Here is a 25,953-nt window from a genome sequence, read left to right as displayed (position 1 = left end):
GACCTATGAGACAGCTAGACCTTTCATTTGACACTAAGAACATTAAAATCGGTCCAGCCATCTCCGAGAAAAGTGAGTGAGATTGAAAGCGTTACACACACACAGACACACACACACACACACACACACACACACACACACACACACACACACACACACACACACACACACACACACACACACACACACACACACACACACACACACACACACACACACACACACACACACACACAGAAAATGCTCAGTTTTCAAAACTGAGTCGAATGGTATATGACATTCGGCCCGCAGGACCTTCTTTCCATTTCCGGTTTTCCAAGTGATTTCTATACCTTTATACTATATATTTATACTAGCTGACCCGACAAACTTCGTATTGCCACAAATTACACTGTGTTGTACATAAATCGTGAATCTCGGATGACCTTTGCCACAATCTCGAGTTTTGCAAGTTTCTGAGGAGTTCATGGGTGTTTTAATATACAAATTTTCCTCACAGTAAAGTAGAAAACAACTCCCCCAACTTCTAGAGTTATGAGGAAATTTGTTTTTCATTTGTATAGGAGCCCCTCCTCCTAAAGTAGAGAGAGGTTTCAATTCACCATAGAAAAAATTCTTGTCTCCAAAAACACCCACATGTCAAATTTGGTTCCATTTGCTTGATTAGTTTTCGAGTTATGAGGAAATTTGTATTTCATTTGTGTGGAAGCCCCCCCCCTCTTAAAAGGGAGAGGGGTCATTATTCCCCTCCTATAGAGGGGAAGGATCTCAATTCACCATAGAAAAAAAATTGCCTACAAAAGCACCTACATGCTAAATTTGGTTCCATTCGCTTGATTAGTTCTGGAGTTATGCGGAAATTTATTTCTCTTTTGTATGGGAGCCCCCCCCCCCTCCTAAAAAGATAAGGGGTCCTAATTCATCATAGAAAAATTCATGCCTCCAAAAACACCCACATGTCAAATATGGTTCCATTTGATTAATTAGTTCTCGAATTATGAAGAAATTTGAATTTTATTTGTGTAGAAGCCCCCCTCTTAAAGTGGGGAGGGGTCCTAATTCACCATAGAAAATATTTTTGCCTCCAGAAACCTCCGCATGCCAAATTTGGTTCTATTTGCTAGATTAGTTCTAGAGTTATGAGGAAATTTGTAGTTCATTTGTATAGGAACCCCCCTCCTAAAGTAGAGAGAGGTTTCAATTCACCTTGGAAAAAATTCTTGTCTCCAAAAACACCCACATGCCAAATTTTATTCTATTTGCTTGATTAGTTCTCGAGTTATGTAGAAATTTGTGTTTCATTTGTATGGGAGCCCCCCCCCCCTCTTAGTGGGGGGAGGGGTCTCTAACCATCAATAAAACCTTTCCTCGCCCCAAAAACCTCTACATGCAAATTTTCACGGTTCAGTAGTTTTCGATTCTATAAGGAACATACGGACAGACAGACAGAAATCCTTCTTTATAGGTATAGAAGCGAGTAGAAAGGCAAAAACGATGGAGCCTCGAAACCACCGATAGCTGATATTCCGGATTATCTAATTTGTCGTATTTCTATTTTTATCTTATCTAGTATCTATTACGGGAAAAAATAATCCCACTGCAATTCGCAATAATTCTGTCAAAAGCAGTACCGAATTTCACTCATATATTGTTTGATTGATTTTTGCCTCAATCTAACTCGGTTCTTTTAGAATAAGTTGTTTTGAAATGGAATGAAATTTAAAGCAAATGGAGCCAAAAGTCTGATTGAAAGCACTCCAATTTTCGACGTCGGGAACTTAAAATTTAATCAAAATAGTTGCCTGTTACTTGCAGCAGGAACCAGAAAGCTTAGTTTGTGAAAGAAGGTTGATCAACACTAACGGGATAGTTGCTTAAAATTTGCACATATTGGATTATTTAGAGATGTAAACTCGTTGAACTGTAAAAAAAACTGCTTATCATTAAAGAATGCAACTTAATAATATAACGCTTTATTTTTTTGCCCCTTCACAGCTCAAAAATTTTTGAAGGGGGGGGGGCGACATAAACTTTTTTTTCAAGTTTGTATAAGCCTTAGCAGTCATTAACTTTTCGTCGAAAAGCCCAATTTCGGAAGCAGTTTTTGGATCCTGTTTTTAAAAATATATTCACTGTATTCTTCTTGCCAATCTGAACACAGCGAATATATTTTCATGTACAGAATTTTTGTTCCAAACAAAAAAACTGCTTTTGAAATTTACAGAATCAATGACGGCTAATTTTAGCTAAAAGTACATGCGAAACGCAGTTTGCAATGAAGCAGTGAAATTAACCGGGGTTGTAAAAATATGGTTTCCACAGGCGTAACAGAGTTTCTATGGATTATTTTCACACTGAAACTCACGTTTTTCCACGCTCATTTTTCTTACTGTTCACTATTTTCACAATTCTTACTGTTAATTGTATTGTACTGCGTAATTGTATACGCACTTCAAAATTTTTGTTGAGTTAGTTGAGAAAATATAAGAAATACACAGTTATTGTATGTGTGTGTGTATGAGAGAGAGGTGCATTTGTTTCATGTGAACTAGTAAGAGGGTAAAAGCTTAAAGTAGGTAAGGGTTTACATGAACACGATATTCAAATGCGCAAACATTGCTGTTTTAGTAAAATGGTGATAACTTCTACAATTTTAAACCGATTGTTATCGTTAATCCCCAAATTTCTTTGTTTTTTTATCGGCCTTTAAGGCCCATAAAAAATAAAATTTTTAAATTGCTTCAATCTTGTCCAAATCCTTTGATAAAGTTGAAATAATTTAAAAAAAATGCGTTCTTTTTTGTTTCGTTGTGAACAAATTCACAAATATCTACAGTACTATTATTCTTACAGAAAAGTAAAATTCAACTAATCGATAGCAAATTTTCACATCTTTAATATGAAAAAAAAAATAGTCTTAAAATTGGTGCACCACAGCCGGAGAAATGTATATGTATTAATATGCACTTTCTTTCTTCCAGCAAAATTTCAACTTTTAGGCATATCTCAAAAACTATTTTACTTTAATTTTTTCTGACCTCATTTTCGGATTCAGCGGCCAATTTTACATGAAAAATTCTGGTAACTAGTGTTATCTGAGTTAGTTGCAGTAATTTTTATTTCATAAACTGAAGGCAATGTACAGGAAAATAACATAAGCAGCGTACAAATTTAATTTGATTTCAAATTTTCAAATATTTAATGAATTATCCAATAATTAAGCTGGTTAGCCGAACCAGGATCAATTTTTGCATAGGCCAAACCACGATCAATTACCCTATAAAAGAGCTTTCAATAAATAATTTAATGGTCATGATAATGATTTCATATTTTTGTATTCATGAAAATCACAATGGATTTTTCTCCGTGCATATCGCGATTCCAAAAGATAACCAAACCCCAGTCAAATACACCTGTTCAACACCATCTATCAATAAAGCTCAAAATCACAGGTCTTGCAATAGATTTTTCAAAATGAATCGGCCTCCCCTCGGAATGAACTATTTGTCCAGTAGAGCTAACTAACGCTTCTTTCAGCGCGGCCCTCGCTATCGTTTATCTATGCGACCGAACTCTTATCAAACCAGCCCGAATCGTTATCTTTAGTGAATCGCTGGTACAGGTATGTATGTGCGAACAAACCGTCTGTTTAGCAAGTCGTTTGTCATATCTACTTGGAGCAGCACACTTACGAAATTCGGACACTCATATTTAACGAGAGCGCTTATCAGTATTGCACAGGTGGAATTCCGAGCAGGTTGATCGAAGCGACCGAAGCACACAAATCTGATTGAATCGCTTATCGCTAACGCTTCCACTAAGTTGTTCCAAGGCGAGGTTCGCTAACAAGTTGCGACCAGTACCTGGCTATCCATTGACATATTCGTGCGTGTAATCCCGCGTAATTGATGCGACCGACCTGAAACCGTGAGTGATCATCCTCAAGTTGGTAGTGAAAGTGTGTGAAATCATTCCCTTGCTGGTGGTTCTGATTGTGTAATTCACAGGAATATCAGAAATCTGTTAAGTTTTCTGTGTGATTAAGTGTTTTGAGGTGAAGTTCTAACTAACTAGATTAGTGCTAGAAACGATGGCTCGTGGAGAGGGTAAAGGTGAAAGTATGGCCAAACTGGCCAATCGGATTGCTGCCGTCAAATACACGCTGTTCTGCTTCAACATCGTGGCGTGGGTAAGTCTGGAAATCTAATTACGGGTTTAGGGAAAACATGCGTCATCCGGATGAATTCTGCGGAAATTAGCAATTGCACTATTCTACTAAATACCGTGCCAGGAGTCCGACAGCAATCATTGAGTGACTCATTTATCAAGTCTGGTGTCGAGTTCCAGGTAACGATAGTAGTAGTGGTGGTGGTGGTGGAACTGCGAGTGTGGGGCTTCGAGCTTATCTCGCGGCAGGGAGCGTAGGGCATGTCGTTACTCGCTGATAAGCGAGCTTCAATTTGATTGCCCAATATGGCTGCCCCTGGAGCTCAACCTGGTGGAAACAAACAAAATGCGTAACCGTAATATGAGAGCGTTTTTTGCCCGTTTGTTAATTTTACTTTTATGAATTGTGTTCGTTTGAAATTTTTCACGGCAATTTATCGTAGCTAAATATATGAAGACACATTATTTTGATACTCTTTCTGAATAATCTTCCACGTTTTATTAAAGTGATGATATGAATATATATTGCTGAATACAAATTAGTCACTCCTAATGATTGTAATATACATCTCGAACGAACCTATTATTAGTCAATCCCCAGTGTGATGCAAATTTCCGGCTCGTTCAAACCACGCCGGCGATATCTTCTCCATCCATCTGCCGTAATGTGAAACGATTTTTCCTCCGTTTATCACCGCATCGAATCGCATCACATCCCATCGCAAGGAATGTGCCGACGACTGGCGCTGGCTGCCGAAATCGAGCAAACGAAATCCCCGTAGATAGCAGATTACTTTTTCCCACAGCGTTCATTATCAGCCATCGAATCCCGCAACTCTTCCATCAGATCCCTGGCAGGGCATCAATCGCGCGCACTTGCCGCAATGCCCGCTTGTCACGCTCGTTCGCTCACTCGTCTACGCACCGCACCACCGCACCCACCACTGGAGTACCTACGGATCCTCGCTTTGGGGCAGAACCGAAAGTCGGAAATTTATTCCCAGCCTGAACATTTTCCGATAGCGCATCAGCCAGTGCTCCTGGGAAACCACGCGATGATACTATCGGCTATCCGTCTTACCATGTTCGTACTTACCGGGACGCGTATAAAATCGGCTTTAGCATGTAGACAGAAAAAAAATGCTCCTCCGCGTAATGGAACCCACTTAGCCCCCTTCCGGCCCGACCTGTTTCAGTTTTGGAAGCGATTTATATGGCTTGCAAATTCCCTTGTCGATGCCAGTCAGCCAGCCGGAGGACAACGACGTACATTGCGTGCGAATGAGAAATGAAGCTGTAGCTTTGAGTTGGTGTCATTTAATGGGAAATACAGCCGAATTTGTTTCATCATAAATAGAGTGCGTGAAAAAGACTCACCTAGAGCAACAAATTTAGAACATTTCATTCAGATTCCTTGGAATGTAATTTATTCTCCTTAAATCAATAATAAATATCTGCCTGCACATGACTTCCATCATCGGCAGGTGACCCAACAAAGCGAGCAAAACCCCCCGCCGGGGTCGGGCTCTGCTGCTGCTGCCTGATCAGCCGGAAGAAGCCAACGGGTAGCACACGCATATTAAGTTTGGCCCGTTCTACCTTAGCTAAGGTGGAACCGCGGTCATACCTACATACGCGCAGCAGCACACCAACCGAAGGATGGCTTCACATTCCGCAACCGGATCGAATGACCAGATGCTGTGCACAGACGGTACGGCCAGGTACATATTGCTCCTGTCGCAGTCCTTGACATATCGGATGCCGCTGCTGCCGGCCTGCCGGACGGTCGCTGCCGGAGTCGTCGGAGTGCAGAATGGTTAGAATACGAAGACATATTGAGATGCTGCGGCTCCACGCAGCGGAACACACAGCACGAGACAACGTTGGATGTTTTATTACGGATTATTGGCGTTCGGTTTTCCCGTTTCCTCCCGAGTGTCCGTCTCGATGTCGCTGCCGGTTGCCGGCGCTGTCCGGACTGGGAAAATGGGCGGTAATTTATCGGTCGAGGAAATGTCTTCTAGATGGTGGACTCCTATCGGAGTGTCTCTCGGTAGGATGTGCTGTACGCCTGCTGGGCAGAACCTGCACGGTTTATGTTTATTACTTTGACATGACTGTTTTATAATGATTGTTAATAGAACATGCGAGTTGACTAACCGGCAAAGAGCTGACTCTATTGATTTACTGTTTCAAAATTATGAGAAAATACGAAAGCTTCTTATACTAGAAAGACTACACGCACGACTCATATCACTTTCGTTTAATTATCGGTCCTACGCAGTTCAAAACTCCCAACGTAAGCCATAATACACGTTAATCAAAAGCGGGAAAGTTTATCCTTAAAACTCCACGGACAGACTGTTTGCTCTAGTAAACTGTATAATTTTGTCGATTGCGGGGTAATAAAATATTTGAAGAGCATGTACCCTCTAGAACTAATAACCAACGAAGAAGTGGAGAACATTTACGACTTGCTTCGTAAATCACATCTAGCTAGAGAGAGGAAAAAAATACAGCCTTCTCCAATTACCCAGAATAGGTCGACGTGTATCCCTTTGCTTTTCAAAGTACAGGGTGTTCGTTTATAGAATACTAGCTGTAACCCGCGTGCGTCGCCTCGCGCCTGATTGAGAGCAAATCGGAGGTACGCTACGTAACGCTAAGGCTATGTAACTCAATGAGGTGCAACCACGATACTTTTGCTCGTCTTGCATGCAATCTGATGGTATGATTGGTTTGAGTGTTTGCTTAATGTGGGCGATTGTTACCACGAAAATATATTGCACCCCTCGTTTTGGCTACAGACAAGGCTCTTATATATATAGATGAATACCTTACCAGAGTTTTAGGCCTGCTCGCATTTACACGAAATACTATGACAAATTTTCGAAACTTGCATGAAAACAAAAGCATCGAGCTTTTTTCACTTTTTTTCTCACACCAAATCCAAACAAATATTAGCAATTTCGCAGTCGCGAATAGTAGGTATAGTTTTTCCTATCAGCTGCCGCCCTTCCAGATTTGTCTGGATCTTTCCGACTCCTTGATGCCTAGCCAGACAAGCGGACAAAACTCCAGGGTGCATCCCAAAAGCTGCCTCTGTATTAGGTCAATTAAGTGCCAGATTTCTGCTAGACATTTTCGTTCTCGTTTGCCAGGTTTTTGTAGAAACTTGTAGGCAATTTAGTTGGGCCGGTAATGTTGGCGCTCTAGTAGCTTCTCGTGGCAGTTTCTTATTATCACTCAGGCTGTAACTCACGTAGTAACTGGATTAATAAAGTTTTCTCAACTAAGTAGTGTTTGTGTCATTAAAATTGAGAACTAAACATGGTGTCCGAAGCTATCGCGGGCTTCTAAGAGCGTTTTCATATTGTAATTGATATCGCAAGACAGTTGTTCATAAGTTATCAAAGACGTTGGAACGTGTTGTGCCGACGGCCACTCTACAACCAGCCTATTAAGTGGCAAGCCAAAATTGCGTTCAAAGCTGTTACTGCCAGCAAATGGCCCGAGTTACGTAACAAAATGTTGTCTGTCCCCGATTTAACCTTAACAAAAGCGCAGGAGTCGTAATATCTACATCCCGCTGATGGGTCTGCCAACTTAGGCACAGCTTGCGGGATACAGTATTTCATATACAGTCGCTCGCTCCGAGACAGACGCTCTTTAAACCACCTCTCACCTGGAGCACAGCCGTTCCCGTTCGCACCTCCTAGTTTATCTGCTCCAGCATGTAGGTATGTGAAGCATTTCCAGGTATGGTAATTGATCGCCATCGCTTGACTTCGAGGAAGCGCTAGGCAGGGGCTTGAGAGAGTCGGAGCTTTATTGGACGCTACACCCAGTTGGGGTAGGCTCCCCAATTGGTTGTAGGAGTTTTTACAAAACCGTAAGGTACAGGAACTGATAAAACGGCGGTAACAGCCGGGTAGAAGTCCCAAGTAACAATTTAGGTTTTATTACGCGATTATGTTGGCTTTGGGGACCAACATTAAGAGTTCAATAAAGCTTACATTGTGACTTGGGGTAGCACTTCTAGACATTGTTGAATGAAGAGGTAAATACGTAGATTAGCTGGAACAGGACGGTCAAGCTGTGCAACCACCAACACTGGAAGAGGTTAAGAAAGCAATCAGTGAGCTGAAAAACGGTATGGTTTCTGGGAAGAATAGTATCCGTCTGAACTTCTAAAGGCGGGGAGCGAGGGGCTGTATGAAGAAATTCACCGGATCATTGTCAGGATCGAGGAGAAAGAGCAAATGCCCTTTAAGGTGCTGTCCCGTATCCTATCCTGTAGACTCAGACCGTTAGCGGAGCCCTTCGTCGGCAACTGCTAAGGTGGTTCTCGTGAGGGTCGTTCCACCTTATACCAGTTATTAGACAAGTTCCCAGAGTGCAACTTGAACACTCATCATTTGTTTGTGTACTTAAAGGCGGCGTACGATTCAGTCAAACAAAATAAGCTGTGACGATTCTATAACATTAGCCAGAATACCACTAGCCCGAAAGCAACTAGCCCGAATAACACAAGCCGAATGCAACACTAGCCCGAATGTAACAGTAGCCCGGATGTAACACAAGCCCGAATGCAGCACGAGTCCGAATGTAATGCCAGCACGAATGTACCATAGTATTGGGCGATACCGTATCGATAGCCGCGATATCGATACTCGAAGGCCGATATTTCGATATATTTCATCGATACTTACGATGTCGATATTATGCTAAATCGATAATTTCACCCCGATACTGTTTCGATAAAGCGGGATATGCAGCTGACAAAATATAGGCTAAAACTATTCCAGGAAATGCTCAAGAAAGCAAAATTTTAAGGATTCTTTCTCGCGCTCTTTTCTTTTCAGATATTTACTAAGCTTAATTCTCGAATTTACTTTATTGGAATTGGCACTTATGTAAAACCTTGAACAATGTCACTTACATGTTTAACGCTTATTGAACAGTAAGTGCATACGATACGCGATTTTCAGCAATTCAGAACTGACCAGAGAGCATAGAGAGTAGTATTGGGAGTTGAGGGCATTAACAAAGACTTTCCAGCTTTTTACGTGCCATAATAGCAGTGAAAGTGGCAGAGGTGGGACAGAGATCTAGAAGAGTTAGAACCGGAAAGGAGCAACTCCCGACGGAACTCTGCAGGAATGGCCAAGAACCGCCAGCAACGATACCTCACTAGAAGGTTTCAGGGGTTTGGGAGAGGGCTGCCGAACGAGTGGATTGAAGGTGTGGTTTGTCCCATCTACAGAAAGGGCGATCGGATAGATTGCTGTAATTACCGCAGCATAACGCTGGTCAAAGCCACCAACAGGGTGCTCACCCAGATTATGTTGAATCGTCTATTCCCGGTGGCAGGAGAGTTCGTAGGGTAGTACCAGCTGGGCCTGATAGAGGCCCGTGCTACTATGGATCAAATTTTTAATCTTCGGCAGGCCATCCAGATGTATGGGGAGTCCAACCCATCATATTTTTGTGGCTTCCGGGGTAGTGTATGGTTCAGTCAGACGCGAACAGCTGTGGCAGGTGGTGCACGAGTGCGGTTTTCCGTATCAAGCGACGTGTCTGAAATAGAGCTGCACTGGAGCGAGTGATGTGTTGCGTGCGTGTTTTGGGAGCACTCTCTTTGCATAACATGTTTTTATTGATTAATTTTTATGAATCCCTTTTTTGTGTAGCATTTCCTAATCCCAGAATGCCCCCTTAATAGTATCGATAAATCTAATATCGATGCTTCACGAACGATATATCGACGTTATCGATAAAGCGGCGGATTTGATATTGATATTCAATTATCGATACTTTCGGCAATTTTGCCCAATCCTAATGTACCACTAGCCCAAATGTAACATTAAGAGGTCCGTAACCGCAAGGTTGCAGAATCGGCTGGCTGCGAAGCCTGTTGTATAAAAACAGAAGGTTAAGTTTTGAAACGGAGTGTAGTACCCAGGCTTTGCTTTCGGATCGGTGTTGCGAAGCCCACACTCGTGTGGTCTAATTTCCTCACAGACGCGTACTCATTCTTTCGGACCCTCGCTCTTATTTATTCATGCACGGCAACGAGTTTTTGCGAGTGTGTGTTCAGCTAACAGCGACGGTCGTCGCTCTCGTTCGTCGTTGAAGTCCGAGCTGCTGATACCAATTACTCGCGAGGGTTCGCACTCCCACCCATGCATAAAATCGAGGACAGAGATAACGAAGAAAAGGAAAAGTAATGCAAAATTTGTATCACATTTCTCCATTAGCTTAACAGGCAGCTGATTGCTCATGAGTTTTTTGACTGGCGAAGGAGCTACGTAGGAAGACAATGTGAGGGTGTGTGTGCACGAGTGTGTGGGTAGCAGAATGTCTGCACACAGCAACGGCGGATGTTTCTTTTGCGACTGCGTGAGCGATGTAACCGGTAATGTGGTAGACTGTGGTGGGCTGAGCACGTGGCCCGACGAATAAGTGGTCAAAACTATTTTCAGCAGTGAGCCAGGAAAAGGGCGTAGATTTCGGGGCAAACCCCGCAACCCGATGGATGTGGACCATCGAGGAGGATGCACTCGATAGCCTTTCGGTATTGCCCCTACCCCTGAGATATTCTAAATGAAATTGAAAGAGATAGTTCTGGAACTATAAGGGGTAGAATGCATAGCAGACGGTTTGTTAGTATGTGGGACCAGTGATATTTTGAGCCAGTAGGATTGTTGTACTAGCCCCCTAATTGTTCTGAACTCTAACAGCCGGCTGTGAAGTCTGTCGATAAAGAAGTATTGTAACGTTCATTGTAACGTTAATTGTAACGTTCAGTCCTATAACGGTCACAAATGTTTAATGCAAATATTCGAGTTTATGCTGTCATTGATCTAACTTCACATGGTTGACTTTGCTTTGCTTTGGATGACTTTGTAAGGATCGGAACCCATCACTTGGTGGGTGTCTGGTTTCCCGCATTTGTAGCCGCTGCTAATTTCCGTTCGGACAACTCGCGGTTTACTAACTATTCGTTACCAAACTTCGAGACCTAAGCTCCTAACAGACAGCCTATGAGCAGGAAGGCCTAGAGGATCGTTAGCTAGGGAATTGTCATCAACAAGCGATAGCCCTTGAGTTGTGGGACCTAGGGGATCGCTTTTACACAACTTGCCAAGCTTAAAGTTGGTGTAAAAATGTCTATTTTATTTCCAAAACTCAGCTTATTTATACTCTACTTGTGACGATCATCGTCACAAATTGATATTTTAATCTGATACATCGTTATTATCAATGATTTCCTAACGCTAATATACTACTGTAACATCGGGCGTTAGAGAAAGGTTCTTTCCAAAATATATAATGTATTCAGTGTTCAATTGCAATGATGTAATTTGACCCTTTACCGAACACTGTTCGATTCGAGACCGTCGACCGCGTGTCTCACCAAAAAATATGCACTTGGCTTATCACAAAACTGGCGTCTGTTAGCATAACAGCGAGCAGGAGGGTTTGTTTACGTTATATCCCAAGCAACAATGTAAGTTTTATTGCACTCTTATGGCGGTCTCCAAGGTCAATTTTGGTCTCAAATGCCGCCATAAGAGTATAATGAAACCTAGATTGCTACCTGGGATGGCTGTATTACTCATTATTTTATTTGTTCGCTAGTCTGAGTTTATCAATTAACGTTTAGCGATAAGCGAGCTAACTTTTTCGGTTAGCGCATTAGCGTTAAGCGACGTTAAATTTTTGGTTAGCGGTGCCCATCACTACCCTGTACTCTATCTAACAGCCGGCAGGAAGTCTGTCGATAAAGAAGGGGTAAGTTTTAAAAAGACGTTTAAGCCCAAAGCTTTGCTTTTTCAGCGCCGATGTTGCACTCTGTCAGGCAGATTCCCTCATTGGCTACGCATCTCGTACGTTGACTATACTATTTATTTATTATTTTTACTTAATTCCATCGCTCTACCGACAATGTCCATATCACTGGCGAAGCATTTGTTGGATAATGCCCCACATGTTAATATCTATAGGGATACCTTAAAAATTGGCGATCGCTAATGTAAATTTGTTTTGAAAAAATCAGGTTTCGATATAAGACAATTTCGATATAAGACAACTTTTTAAAATTATAAATTTTCTTATATCGAGGTATCCCTGTATTTGGTTCATAACAGTTCGTAGCACTATGTTGAACACTATGTTGACATGAGAGGCCATCGCCCCAACGAAGCCCTCTGTATTTATAGGATTTGAATGAATTTGACAATCGACTCGAAATCCAAACACAGCACTGCGTACAATTTATCGTAGATTTAATCAGTCTGATCAGCTTACCGGGGAAACCGTTTTCATCCCTGATTTTTCAATGCTCTTTACGGTCCATGGTTTGGTTTAGCCATGACCATCCTTCAATAAAGCCGGTTTGATAAATTTCCACAAACCTGTCCGCAATTGGAGAAAGTTGGCGGAAAATGGTTTGGGAGAGCACTTTTGTAGGTGGCATTGAGAACTGCGATCGCACGATGGTTCTCGAAGTCTAGTTTGTCGCCTTTCTTGTAGATTGAGCAGATAATCCAATCCTTCCACTGCTTCGGTAGCTGTTTTGTACGCATAGCGGTGAGCTTTTCCCAGTTAATTTATTGTTTATCAGCTGATTCCCTCCGTAATTTAGCTTATCGTTGGGCTGGCACCTTTTCCACGTTTGTCGCCTGTCAAGATTGTTTTCTCCACAGCCTATGGTTTTCCGTCTGGGCGTTATTTAGGAGTTCACCGAAGAATTGCTTCTATCTTTTGATCACCTTACGATCGTTCGTAATGAAACTTTCGTATTTGCTGAGAACAATGCAGCTGCCCCAACTCCGTATACTTCTCTTCTTCCAATATCTTGGGTTCGTAGCATCTTCTTCTATCCACGTTCTGATGAGTGGCACTGCTATATTCATCGTCATTCCGGTCGTTTTGCTGATTCCGTGTCACGTTTCCGATGATGCTCTCTGCTATTCTGCTAACTTTTTTGATAGTATTGCAATAGTCCTCGAGAGTTGCTTCGTCCTGATCATCCTTTTTCGGTAGCAAAGCTTCGAGTGACTGCATGAAGTTTACGGCTGCCGTCGGTACCTAATGTTCTTCGCTGTTACCGTTGCGTCAAGGTTATTGCTTCGACAGGAACTTAAAGCAGTCTATCGAAACGTGATCGACCTGCGTTTCCGTCCCATATGGTGTCTTTCACATGTACTTGTAAAGGAGTTTATGCTGGAAGAAGGTACTATGTACGACCATGTTCCTCGAGGCGGCAAAGTCGACAAATCTAAGGTCCATTTCAATGGTCAGCGGGTGTGCGCTGAGCTCTCCAATTACCGGTTTGTATTTCTCCTTCTGGCCGACCAAAGCGTCGAAATTCTCAATGACATGTTTTTTGTCCGCGGTTCCAACTATGCTTAGAATTCCTTCTTGTCAGCATCGATATTTCCGAGGCGAGAGCTGTGCACGTTGAAGATGCTTATGTTGAAGAACCGACCATGTGTTCTCAGTCTGCATTTTCAATAATCGATGGATAAATTGTGGCAATAAGCTCGGTAGATGGCGGGATTCCAAAAAAAGTATGGTGGTCTGGGCCTAGGGGAACGAACAAGGGGCTTACGTAGGACTACGAAGGTGGGTACAATTTGATAATTTTAAAATGTTCAGCAGTTTGTTACGCAAATTTATAATTTACTTTATTGTAATAAATGCCCTAAAACATTAGTATACATTTGTTTAATGAAGGTAAAATTAAATATCCTGCATTTAATATGCCTGTAGTCTGTTTATCATTTTTATCAGTTGCAACAGTTTGTAGTTTCACTAAGAAGAGTTAAACCAATGCTAATGATTGGCGATCATTTCGCATTTTGACAATGACAATGACTTGTCAAATTAAGTAACTGGCTTGAAGCTGGTATGCAGTTGACGAAGGTAGCTTACTTAAGGAGCTTCGTTACAACTACGGTTAAGCCGAAAAAATAAATATACCTTTTCTGGGTTACCTTTTACAACACTGATTCGCATTCATTAATTTCGACGAAATTGATGATAAAGGGTGTCCCACAGCAAATTGCATCACGGAAAAATACTGTAGGAAATTACTTAGTTGACCGATCTTTTTCAATCGTACAGACAATAAACTATAACCCATTAGTAATCTTTTGGCATATTATTTCATTTAACTTCAATACCATAACCGTACGATAGCACCTTACGCTTAACTCCACACATAAGGTTGTGTACAACATCTGGATGCAGTGTCTTCTGTACGAAAACCCACTTTTGTTCATGTATTCCTCTGATTTGACCTCCTTGGGATGCTTCCGTAGTGCCTGCTTCTTAATAGGGCAGTATTTTTCAATAAACCTTAGTTCCGGTGCGCTGGGGGGGGGGGGGGTTCATGTCCTTGGGTACGAAAGTAACCCCGTTGGCTACGTACCACCCCAGGGCATCCTTTGAATAGTGTCACGAAGCTAGATCCGACCAGAAGTTCGTAGGGCCCTCGTGTTGCTTCAACAGAGGAAGCAGACGCTTCTGTAGACATTCCTTGAAGTAGATCTGTCCGTTTACAGTCCCGGTCACGATTGCCAGTATGCCAGATGGATTTTGCTAGATTTTTGATTGCTTGCCAGACAAACAGACAAAGCTCAAAATCTTCCAGATATTTGGCAATATGCCAGGTTTTTGCCTGATTATCGATCCACCGTTTTGCAAAAAGGTCATCGTTTCTAATTTTGAACAAAATTTTACATCTCCGGTGAGCAAAAAGAGCAAGACTTTTTCAAGAAAACGCCCCCCATCGGCCAAATTTACCACAAGATTTTTGCCAGACACTTTTATTCGTGTTCGCAAGATTTTCGGGAAAACCTGTTGGCAACCTTGGTCCCGGTAGTCACGAACGGCGCACTCCGTTTGCCGCATGCGCAGATCGCTTACCAAATCATGTATTTCTTGCCAAACTTTGTAATTTTCTACTTCCTTATTTCCTCCGGAACATCGATCTTGTGCTGGAAGCTGTCGACTCATAGTTGAGTGCACGATTCCGAGTTTTTTTTTCGATGTCCCGATAAGATGGTTGAGGATTTTCCAGGTGCTTGCGCAAAATCAATTCGCGACGTTGCTTTTCGGGTGACGCCATTTTTTCAAATTTAACTGACAGCGATAAATATACAGTGTAAATAATACACTCTAAACTACCACTATTCAAATTTCCAAGAGAAAACACCTACTGGGTAATTTTCTACAGCGTAATTTTCCGTGATGCAATTTGATGTGGGATACCCTTTAGCATCATTCATTATGATAGATTGATTTGAAGTATAATTGTCTTACAATTAACATGTGCACAGACAGTTAAAATATCAATTAGCTAACTTTCTCTGCATCTTACTAGTTCTTTTCGACTTTACTCTACTTTACAGCTATTTGCATATTTACTAGAAATACAATTGAAACTATGTAAATAATTGCAATTAACTGACGCAAGGCAGCAAATGAAATGCTCAAAAAGTATTCCCGATCAAGACAGTTGCTAATTTTTCTCGCTTTGAGAATTGCTACGTCACGTCACATGCACAAATATCCTTTCAGCCCTGTTTCTGTGCAAGACAAGAGTTCCAAACAAATTCTTGCAGTATTTGGATGCAATCTGCCAAAGGGAATGATCGCTCATTTTTCTATTACGTTTCACTTTCAGGACATCAAACATGGACTAGGTTAAATGTTCGAATGATTAAACCGATTGAAGAAAAGGGGTGGTTTTGCACTCTGGCGTACTACACAAGCACAGATATCAAGATGGTATAGGTTTAAACGTCGTAATGAATCTTCGACTTGTTGGGTTGGGGGAAGTTTGTTATTTATTTTATATTCGTGATTTTATTCTTACCTTCGATATTTTCATATATAAGTATATACAGTCAACAGTCTATTGCCTTATTACTGAAGCGGCCGAAATTTTCCATTATCAATGACCCGTCGTGTCCATCGAAGGGTGAATATGTGCGTTCCACAACCTCTGTTCACCAACTCCTATCCCTAATTTCATATGGTACCGGCTGGGGTACGCTAACAGACAAAGGGGCACAGTGGCTCCCGTTCACCATAAAATGGTAGCTCCGTCAGCGGGCTACGGACCTTAGGTTAACAGCCTACCGGAAAACAAAAAGTTAATGTAAACGGAAGAAGAAATCTAGGTTGTGTCCATCGTTGTTGACCACGCATAGTATAGTCACTGTTGACTATTGTAGTCCAGTTTTGTGTCCATTGTTGTTGAGCACGAATAATAAAGTTAAGTTAGCTTTGCGAATATTTTCGGACTACGTGTTTAAGTGGGACGAACGGAAACAATAGGCAGGCCATTATTCCACCACGACCTGTGATCAAACTTCTGTTTTGTCTGTTATTCAGAAGTTACCACGGATCACAAATTGCTTAGAGGCATAGCACCAACGACGGATAACCATTGTTGGTTTTCATCAACTATTAATGACCAGGATTAGGCGTCTCGGTTAGAAAAATAAGTCAGATTAAACATTGGCGAACCACGTAGGCCTGGGTAAATTTCGTCAAATTAAAGTCTGTTCCTGGCGACTTGAAATTTAAAGCTCTGCAAATCTCTGAGTTTGTCAAAAATAGTGAACTGGTAACATTGAGGTGTGTTAGCGTTATTTTTAATTTTTCCGCTGTTTTCCTTTCCATCCTGCTCTTCGCTTATGGCTCTATCAAAATCTCAAAATCTAGAATACCATTTTTTATTTTCTGCCAATTTCTTTGTTCAAAGTGTCCTATATGAGACTTGAGTTAACGTGCCTAGATATTCGGTGTAAAAAATAATAACAAGTATCGTTGGTTGGCCTAATCTGACATTACTTTCAAATACTCTTTCAATGTTATGATAGAGCATCGACTAATTGCTCTGATTTAAACACCCTGTATTGCGAAACAGACGCACACAGACTTGCACACATACATTTCCTAATGCTTAAGAATTTCTATGGCAGCCACAAAAACCATGCATTCTTTAACATATTTTTAGCAACCGCAATCTAGGGTTACTTTGATAAATATTCGAAGAAGAATGTCTAAATATTAGAACATAGACAAGGGCACCTCCTTTCACGGTGCCTATATGAGTTCCGCCTGTTTAAAACACCAGCTCAACAAATACCCTCTTCTTCCGGGGTGGGCTAGAAACCGACAAGAAAATTTTCTTCCCCATCTACCGCTAGTATAGCTAGTCCTAACTCACTCACTCCTCGACGCAGCGGAGCGGTGCCGGTTTCGAGTTTGATGGATTTATTCAACGGCATAAAATGTTGCCCTTTGACGCCGTAAATCTTTGCGCGGTCGTAAAAGAAAAAAACGTTAGTATTCCCAGCAGCTAGCCGGAATCCTCCAGTGCTCTAGTTAGTTGAAACCGAGGAATCGACGCACCGATGCAGGGTGTAGCCAATGGATAACAATAATCAAAACGAAAATCATTCGCCTTTCGTTGGGAGTTTGGTAAAAATGTGTTTGTTTTGCTTTTTTACTCGCGTCACTCTTGCGAAGAAGAAGTTGGTTCTTCCTAGAGCGAGGAAAATACACCAACAATAAAACATTGCTCATAAACGAAATGAAAGAAGCTTTTCTTTTCTTAACATAGAAACGATATTCTCGGCAGCAGCCACACCACCGCGCACCACATGCGAACTGGGAATTGGAGAAAATTAATCACAACTGATGTTTACGACTTTCTTCTGTGTTCGAGGATGTTTATTTATGTTTCTGGTGCTAATGCGATTTCCAATTGATTCCACTCGACTAATTCCGTGATTTTGTTTCGATTTCGATTGACGAAAGATGTTCTTCTCTGTTCGTGAGCTCGGAGAATCGAAAACTTTTGCCAGGAACGGAAATAGAGATCTACTGCACTGCACTGCACTGGAAGGAAGGAAGGAAGGAAGCAACAACGTGCTTCAAATATCGCGCAAATATTTGATTTCGCGGCGGAAATTGATATCGTAAATTTGAATTCCGTTTCATACATTTCAAACAGAGATGAGATGCAGATCGATGTCTTCGATACTTAATAGAGAGATCTATCACTAGACTACACTGACAACAAAGAATGGCTGGCTGTATGAATATTTCATCTTAATACATCGCTGCTTGAACCGAGCAAGCGACGTTGGTCGACGAACAGCAGCGGGGCAAAAAAGCTGTTTCGATTTATCTAGTGGAGTCATCTGAGCTGTTTGAGTGACGATTACTGATCAGTTATTGAAAAAGCACTGAAACATAGAAGACTGCAAAATTTATTTTCAGAGTGCCGCAGGGTAGCGTTCCAGGTCCGATTATATTCGTAATATTTGTAATGGTGAACATGATTTATCTCTACGAAAAAATAGTTAATCTAAAAGAGGGTGTAATTCGAATATATTATCGATATTTCGTGGCTTTTCCGCGCCGGAAAACGTAAACCGGAAGCTTACTGTATACAGCGACATACACACAGGCCCCGCCGGTTCGACCAGTGCAGTGCAGTGATGTACGAACCACTGCACCGAGGATGAATGCAGCGATATGTGCGGCAAAATTGAGTTGTCGGAAATATTGAAAAATTCCTCGCTGCTTTTGCCCGGTAAAGCTTCGGTTGCCGGATACTTGACGAGTAAAGTTATTCAAATTGCTTCGCTGGCGCACTTTGAAGGTATCAGCTGCAGCAGGAAAATCGGGCCCGGGCGATGATGTGGGCCGTACAGTGAGTAGCAGCAGCAGTGGTACCGTTCGATCTCCTCGCGCATTCCTCATATAATGGGGACTGAATGCAAAATTGATGCAAATAGCTCAATTGTGACGGCGTATTTATACAGCGATTCAATTTAGACACATATTGTTCAAGTAAGAAATGGAAGGCGCTTTTATACCAGTGATTTTGAATTGAAAAACTCCGGTAGGTTGTTGAAATGGATTTGGAATATATGAATGATTTTACATTGTACAGAAATGTTTACACTATTAATGCATAAAATTATTCTTTAGAAACTTAAACATATGCTAAATAGTGCTCAATAAGAGAAAAGTTTGTAATAAAGTGACAATACTAGCTGGAATGGTTTTTAAATTTTATTCTATGTCACTTGTTCCCACCGTCGGTAAATTAAAAAAAAACAGAAAACAGAAAACGGAAAACAGAAAACAGAAAACAGAAAACAGAAAACAGAAAACAGAAAACAGAAAACAGAAAACAGAAAACAGAAAACAGAAAACAGAAAACAGAAAACAGAAAACAGAAAACAGAAAACAGAAAACAGAAAACAGAAAACAGAAAACAGAAAACAGAAAACAGAAAACAGAAAACAGAAAACAGAAAACAGAAAACAGAAAACAGAAAACAGAAAACAGAAAACAGAAAACAGAAAACAGAAAACAGAAAACAGAAAACAGAAAACAGAAAACAGAAAACAGAAAACAGAAAACAGAAAACAGAAAACAGAAAACAGAAAACAGAAAACAGAAAACAGAAAACAGAAAACAGAAAACAGAAAACAGAAAACAGAAAACAGAAAACAGAAAACAGAAAACAGAAAACAGAAAACAGAAAACAGAAAACAGAAAACAGAAAACAGAAAACAGAAAACAGAAAACAGAAAACAGAAAACAGAAAACAGAAAACAGAAAACAGAAAACAGAAAACAGAAAACAGAAAACAGAAAACAGAAAACAGAAAACAGAAAACAGAAAACAGAAAACAGAAAACAGAAAACAGAAAACAGAAAACAGAAAACAGAAAACAGAAAACAGAAAACAGTAAACAGAAAACAGAAAACAGAAAACAGAAAACAGAAAACAGAAAACAGAAAACAGAAAACAGAAAACAGAAAACAGAAAACAGAAAACAGAAAACAGAAAACAGAAAACAGAAAACAGAAAACAGTTAACAGAACACACACACACACACACACACACACACACACACACACACACACACACACACACACACACACACACACACACACACACACACACACACACATTACTCAAATCATCGAACCCTATCGATTGGTATATGTGACTTGGCCCTCCGGGCCTCGGATCAATTTCGTGTTTTTCGACCAATTTTTAAACCTTTGTTATAGTATAACAAAGGTAAAACGTGGAATAAACACACCGTTGCTCTACCACTTTACCCTACAGAAAACTAAGTCTACGTCATCTTTGGAAGTGTCATGGAACATGCGGACGCAGCTTTCATGCTGCTTGTATTGGTGCTAAACGTGAGTGGGAGGACGATTTACGGAATTTCGTCCTGCCACTATGTACAGAATGCACACCAGACTTCACGGAAAAATACTCGCTGAAGCAAATAATCAGCAAGCAGACAGGAAGCCAACATCGAATCATCACACAATTGCAAAATATCACGCGGCGTCCTGCATACGCCGTGGAACAAATCGAAAAACGAATGGCTGCCATTGAACAACATTGGCATGTGGGAAATAAGCAAATAGCCACCACATTAGCCAGTATATCAAAACATTCTTTGTCAGCAAACGTAAGCGACCACCTCTCGGTCGTCGTACGAAATGCTAACAGCGAATTTTTTAAGCCGCTTAACGCGAAAATGGCAGAATCATTCCATCGTATCGAAGAAAAAATATCAGAAAACGTGAATGACACAATTGTAGCAGAAATCCAAAGACACACAAATAAACTTTTGGAAAAGCATTTTGGAAACGCTTTTGCTACACTTGAATCAAAAATTGACGCAATTGAATCATCAATTGAAGCCTCGTCAATTAGTAAGCTCAATTGTAGTATTGCAGCAAAAGAAGTACTAGACGAACTAAAAGTACTCTCTGCTGAAACCTCCAAAATGCATACAACAGCAGTGTCCGTCAATCACCTTAGTCTTTCTGAAGAGATGGAACGATCACTGCATCCGTCCGCACCTGTAAATGACGCGAAAAATGACCCTTCACAAAATTCCGGCTGGCGTATAGTAGGCAGCAAAAAAATCTGGAAAGCTGACTGGAGTTCTTTTGATTCCAGGCAACGAACCCGCCGCTTTCAAGAAAAACAGGCAGAAATTGCAGCGCGAAGACGCAGACAACAACGTAGACGACAGCGTAAAAATTCGGACAACATCAATAATAACACACGTCACAATCATCACAATAATAACGACTACACTCAGCACAATAGCGAACACCGCAATGTCAGTAATAATATCTACAGTAGCAACGACTATGACAACACCAACAACAATATCCATAGAACTGTCGAAAGCAATCAGCCAATGCTTCCAAAAAATTATGCATTACCTCTGGACAAGGACCTGCTGGCAGCTGCAAAACTTCAATTTTCTGGACCACCAACAACGGACATAACATCCAAATTCATAAATTTCCAAAAAGCCGAAACAATTAATCCATATAGAACCGAAAACCAGACTAACACCACCCTGAACGAAAACGGAAATAACAACGAGAGCAATAACAATACCTCACACCCAGCTCCAGCACCTCCTCAAGACAGTCTATTTGAATGCGACCCAATGCGTCCACCTATAGTCCGGCTCACTCAGCAGTCAACAAACGGCGACGGACGCTTTCTGAAAGCTAGACTGCGCGACCCAAAAATAATGAAAATCGTCCGCCTGTACTTGGCATATATGAAAGACCAGCAGCCGTCAGTCTGTATAGAAGGACTAACATCAACCAGCATTCGAATGCTTTTGGCATCCGAAGGACTCCCGACGTCTCCCGAACATCTAAAGCGCATCTTTCTAGAAGTCTACCAGGAATATGGACTTTTACCGCCGGAAGCAGAAGCTGACTTGCAGTCGTACAGACAATTTTTAGTAAGCGAACGAACTCACCGCCTTCAGCAATTGCGCGAAAGTAACAATAAATTTTCGACAAGCGTTGTACCGTCACGTAAATCTTACAACGCGAATTTTCTCTACCATTGACGCACAACACGGAAGAATTTGAATCACCAAACGACGACGCCCAGTCTAATGAAGAAGAAATTTTATCGACGCGCTCTTTGGAGCTAGTAAACGTAAATGTAAGTAGTAATAATTTTCCAAAAACTTCTTCTGCACTAAAACAGAATGCGGCTGAAATTCTTGTGTATTGCCAGAATTTCAACCGCATGAAAAGTCCAGCCAAAATGAAGGAAATTCATCAAAATGTAATATCATCTTCTTTCAAAGTCATTCTTGGAACCGAAAGTAGCTGGGACGAAAGCGTCAAAAGCGAAGAAATTTTTGGAAATCTATTTAACGTATTCCGGCACGACCGTAATTTGTCTTTAAGTCAGAAAAAATCTGGAGGAGGTGTCCTCATAGCTATAAAGCTATAGCTATAGCTCTGACTTTACTTCGGAAGAAATAATTACTAGAAAGCACATCGAATTTGAAAATATATGGGCCAAAGCAACCATATACGGCGAAGTACACATTTTTTCAGCCGTGTACTTTCCTCCCGAACATGCTAATAAACAGTCTTATGAACTATTTTTCGAAGCAGTAGAAGACATTATTTCAAATATGGAACCCGAAGTAAAACTACATATTTACGGCGACTTCAATCAGTGCAATGTGGACTTCATTGTAGACATTGACAATGAATCCATTTTGCTTCCAGTAGTAGGCGAAAATGAAACATTGCATTACATTTTTGACAAAATTTCACAATTTGGCTTGCATCAAATAAATTCAGTCAAAAATAGTCAAAATGTTTATTTGGACTTACTTTTTACAAACTGCACAGACGACTTTGCTGTAAATGCTTCACTGTCTCCCTTATGGAAGAATGAAGCATTTCACACAGCAATCGAATACTCAATTTTCACACACAATAGCTCTTACCCTACTGACTTGGAATATGAAGAAGTGCCGGAATATAACAAAGCAAATTTTATAAACATGTGTTTTGTACTGAAGGAAATGTCGACTATGAAACAGAAAAATTCATCCTTTTCTTGAAGTGCCTTTTACACGAAACTGTACCAATGAAAAGAAGAAGACGAAGTAAACATAGCAAATGGCCTGTGTGGTTCAACCCACATCTAAAAAATCTTAAAAATAGAAAACAAAAAGCACACAAAAAATTCAAAAATGAAAACAATACCATTAACTTGAATAATTATCTCAATATTAGCGAAGAACTCAACTCGGCCACTAAAATCGCGTATGAAGAATATAATAGTAAAGTCGAAAATGAAGTCAAATCATGCCCAAAAAATTTCTTTAACTATGTAAATACTAAATTGAAAAGTAGTAATTTCCCATCCCAAATGAAACTTGACGGGCTTATTGGAAATAATACTAATGAAATCTGCAACCTTTTCGCAAATTTCTTTCAAGAAGTATATACAACATTTACTGAAGAAGACCGCGACCAAGAATATTTCTCATTTATCCCCGAATTTTCTAACGACATATCTGTCTCTCAACTATCAGAAATTGACGTATTTGAAGCACTCAAAGGCTTGAATGCGTCAAAAGGGCCGGGGCCTGACGGAATAGCACCCATATTTCTCAAAAACCTGGCCGAAGAACTTGCTACACCATTACAACGCCTATTTAACATGTCTCTGAAAAATGGAAAATTCCCGAAAATATGGAAATCTTCGTATTTAGTCCCTATCTTCAAATCAGGAACAAAATCAGACATCCGAAACTACCGTGGAATTGCCATTATCTCTTGCATTCCTAAACTATTTGAATCAATTATAAATGAAAAAATTTTTCAACAAGTAAAACACAAAATTACAAGTCAGCAACACGGCTTTTTTAAAGGCCGCTCTACTGCCTCAAATCTTCTGGAATTTGTAGCTTTTACTCTTAATGCAATGGACAGTGGCAACCACGTAGAAGCTATTTACACGGACTTTAGTAAGGCATTTGACAGAATAGACATACCATTATTAATCTTCAAATTAGGCAAAATTGGAATAGAACCGAAGCTCTTGAAATGGCTTCAATCATATTTAACGGAACGTAAACAAATTGTTCGCTTTCAAAATGCCCTCTCGGACCCTATTCAAGTCACCTCTGGGGTTCCCCAAGGTTCCCACTTAGGGCCACTTCTTTTCATTTTGCACGTAAATGACATTTCCTACATACTTAACCACTCAAAAGTACTTGTATATGCAGACGACATGAAAATATATATGGAAATAAAAAATGCCCATGACGTCGCAGTATTTCAGAATGAAGTCAATGTATTCAACACTTGGTGCAACAAATCTTTACTAAACCTCAATGTAAAAAAATGTAACTCAATAGCATTTAGCAGGAAAATTCAAACTCCCTCTATTGACATATACTTAGGAAACAATATTGTACCAAAATGTAAAATTGTAAGGGATCTAGGAGTAATCTTAGACTCAAAACTAACATTTACAGAACATTACAATACCATTATTAACAAAGCAAATAGAATGCTGGGCTTTATCAAACGCTTCAGTCATAATTTCAAAGACCCATACACAATAAAACTTTTATACATTACATATGTAAGACCTATTCTGGAATATTGCAATATTGTATGGCACCCACAGACTGCGTTACACGAAGGACGCATTGAATCTGTTCAGAAACAATTTCTACTATACGCGCTTCGAAAACTTAACTGGACAGTATTTCCATTACCATCTTATGAAGCGCGCTGCATGCTTATCCATATACAAACACTTAAAGAACGTCGCGAACAAGCAATGCTTTACTTTATCAATGACATTATTTCTCAACGCATCCAGTCCGCAGATTTGCTTGCTCAATTAAACTTTTATGCGCCGAGTCGTAACCTTAGAACTAGAAAAATATTTATGGAAAAATCATATAAAACCAATTATGCGAAAAATGGACCAGTCAATAACATGATGCGCCTTTATAATCAAAATTGCGAAAGAATTGACATCACTATGTCCAGAATCCAAATTAAACTACGACTTAGCCATAGGAATAATGTATAGTATATAAGTAAACATTGTAATAATATTATTGTATGTAGTCTACAAATGCTTGACGAATAAAAAAAAAAAAAAAAAAACAACAATATAGGGCATGTTTGTCTGAATCCATTATCTATTTCCATGTTGTCCACCTTCGGATATAATTTTCAGCTGTTTTTAGTAGGCCATCTTAAAACATATGCAGCCGTACAAAAAACGTTCCTATTCCCCAATAACATATCGAAAGTGATAACAAATTTTAAGAGGAAGGAGTTGTGCTGTAAGTTAACACCTATAAGAAAATACAGTGCCCGTCCTGATTTTGACACCAAACATCAAGCGCCTCCATTATGAAGTCACCGGGAAAATAACCCTTCCCTTGAGTTTTGACTAGTGCAGACTGAATCAACCTCTTTCCACCACCAGTGAACCTTCCTAAGTTCTTCGCAGCTCTGGATTAAGATGTTTATGAAGACATAAAAAATGATTCGTCATAGTTTACAGCCAGCAATAGTCACTCTACTGATCCAGTTCACTCGAAAATCCCCCACAAACAATTGTAACCTTCGAATGACTGGCACGAATCGAATCGACGCTTGCATATTTTCTGTTCTCGATATCATCGCTACATTCCGATTCGGTCTCATTCCGTGCGGTTACTGACCGAGTCGTCACATTATCGTCGAGAAGAAGAAAGCGATTTAAGTGAAGCATCGGCATCAACAGCATCACCACCGGCACCAGCATCAGCAGCAAGGATCTTCTCCTACCCTCCATTAAAAACGTACGCACCATCCTCCCCCGACCAACCGAGCAAGCTTTTACGGCAACGTA

At 40.5% G+C, this 25,953-nt stretch overlaps 1 protein-coding gene across 1 annotated transcript in view; it reads left to right on the top strand.

Annotated features, from left to right (window-relative positions):
* Positions 1-4,090: 4,090 nt before the first annotated feature.
* The window catches only part of LOC128734649 (tetraspanin-2A), a 130,242-nt gene continuing 108,379 nt past the window's right edge, over positions 4,091-25,953 (top strand). Inside the window, exon 1 of the mRNA XM_053828936.1 lies at positions 4,091-4,189. Within this exon, the coding sequence (XP_053684911.1) occupies positions 4,091-4,189 (99 nt within the window). The remainder of the gene's footprint in view (positions 4,190-25,953) is intronic.

The sequence above is a fragment of the Sabethes cyaneus genome, chromosome 2, assembly GCF_943734655.1.
Source record: "Sabethes cyaneus chromosome 2, idSabCyanKW18_F2, whole genome shotgun sequence".
NCBI classification, from domain to species: domain Eukaryota; kingdom Metazoa; phylum Arthropoda; class Insecta; order Diptera; family Culicidae; genus Sabethes; species Sabethes cyaneus.
The sequence above is the reverse complement of the archived record's forward strand: the minus strand, read 5'-3'. Positions and strand labels throughout refer to the sequence as shown.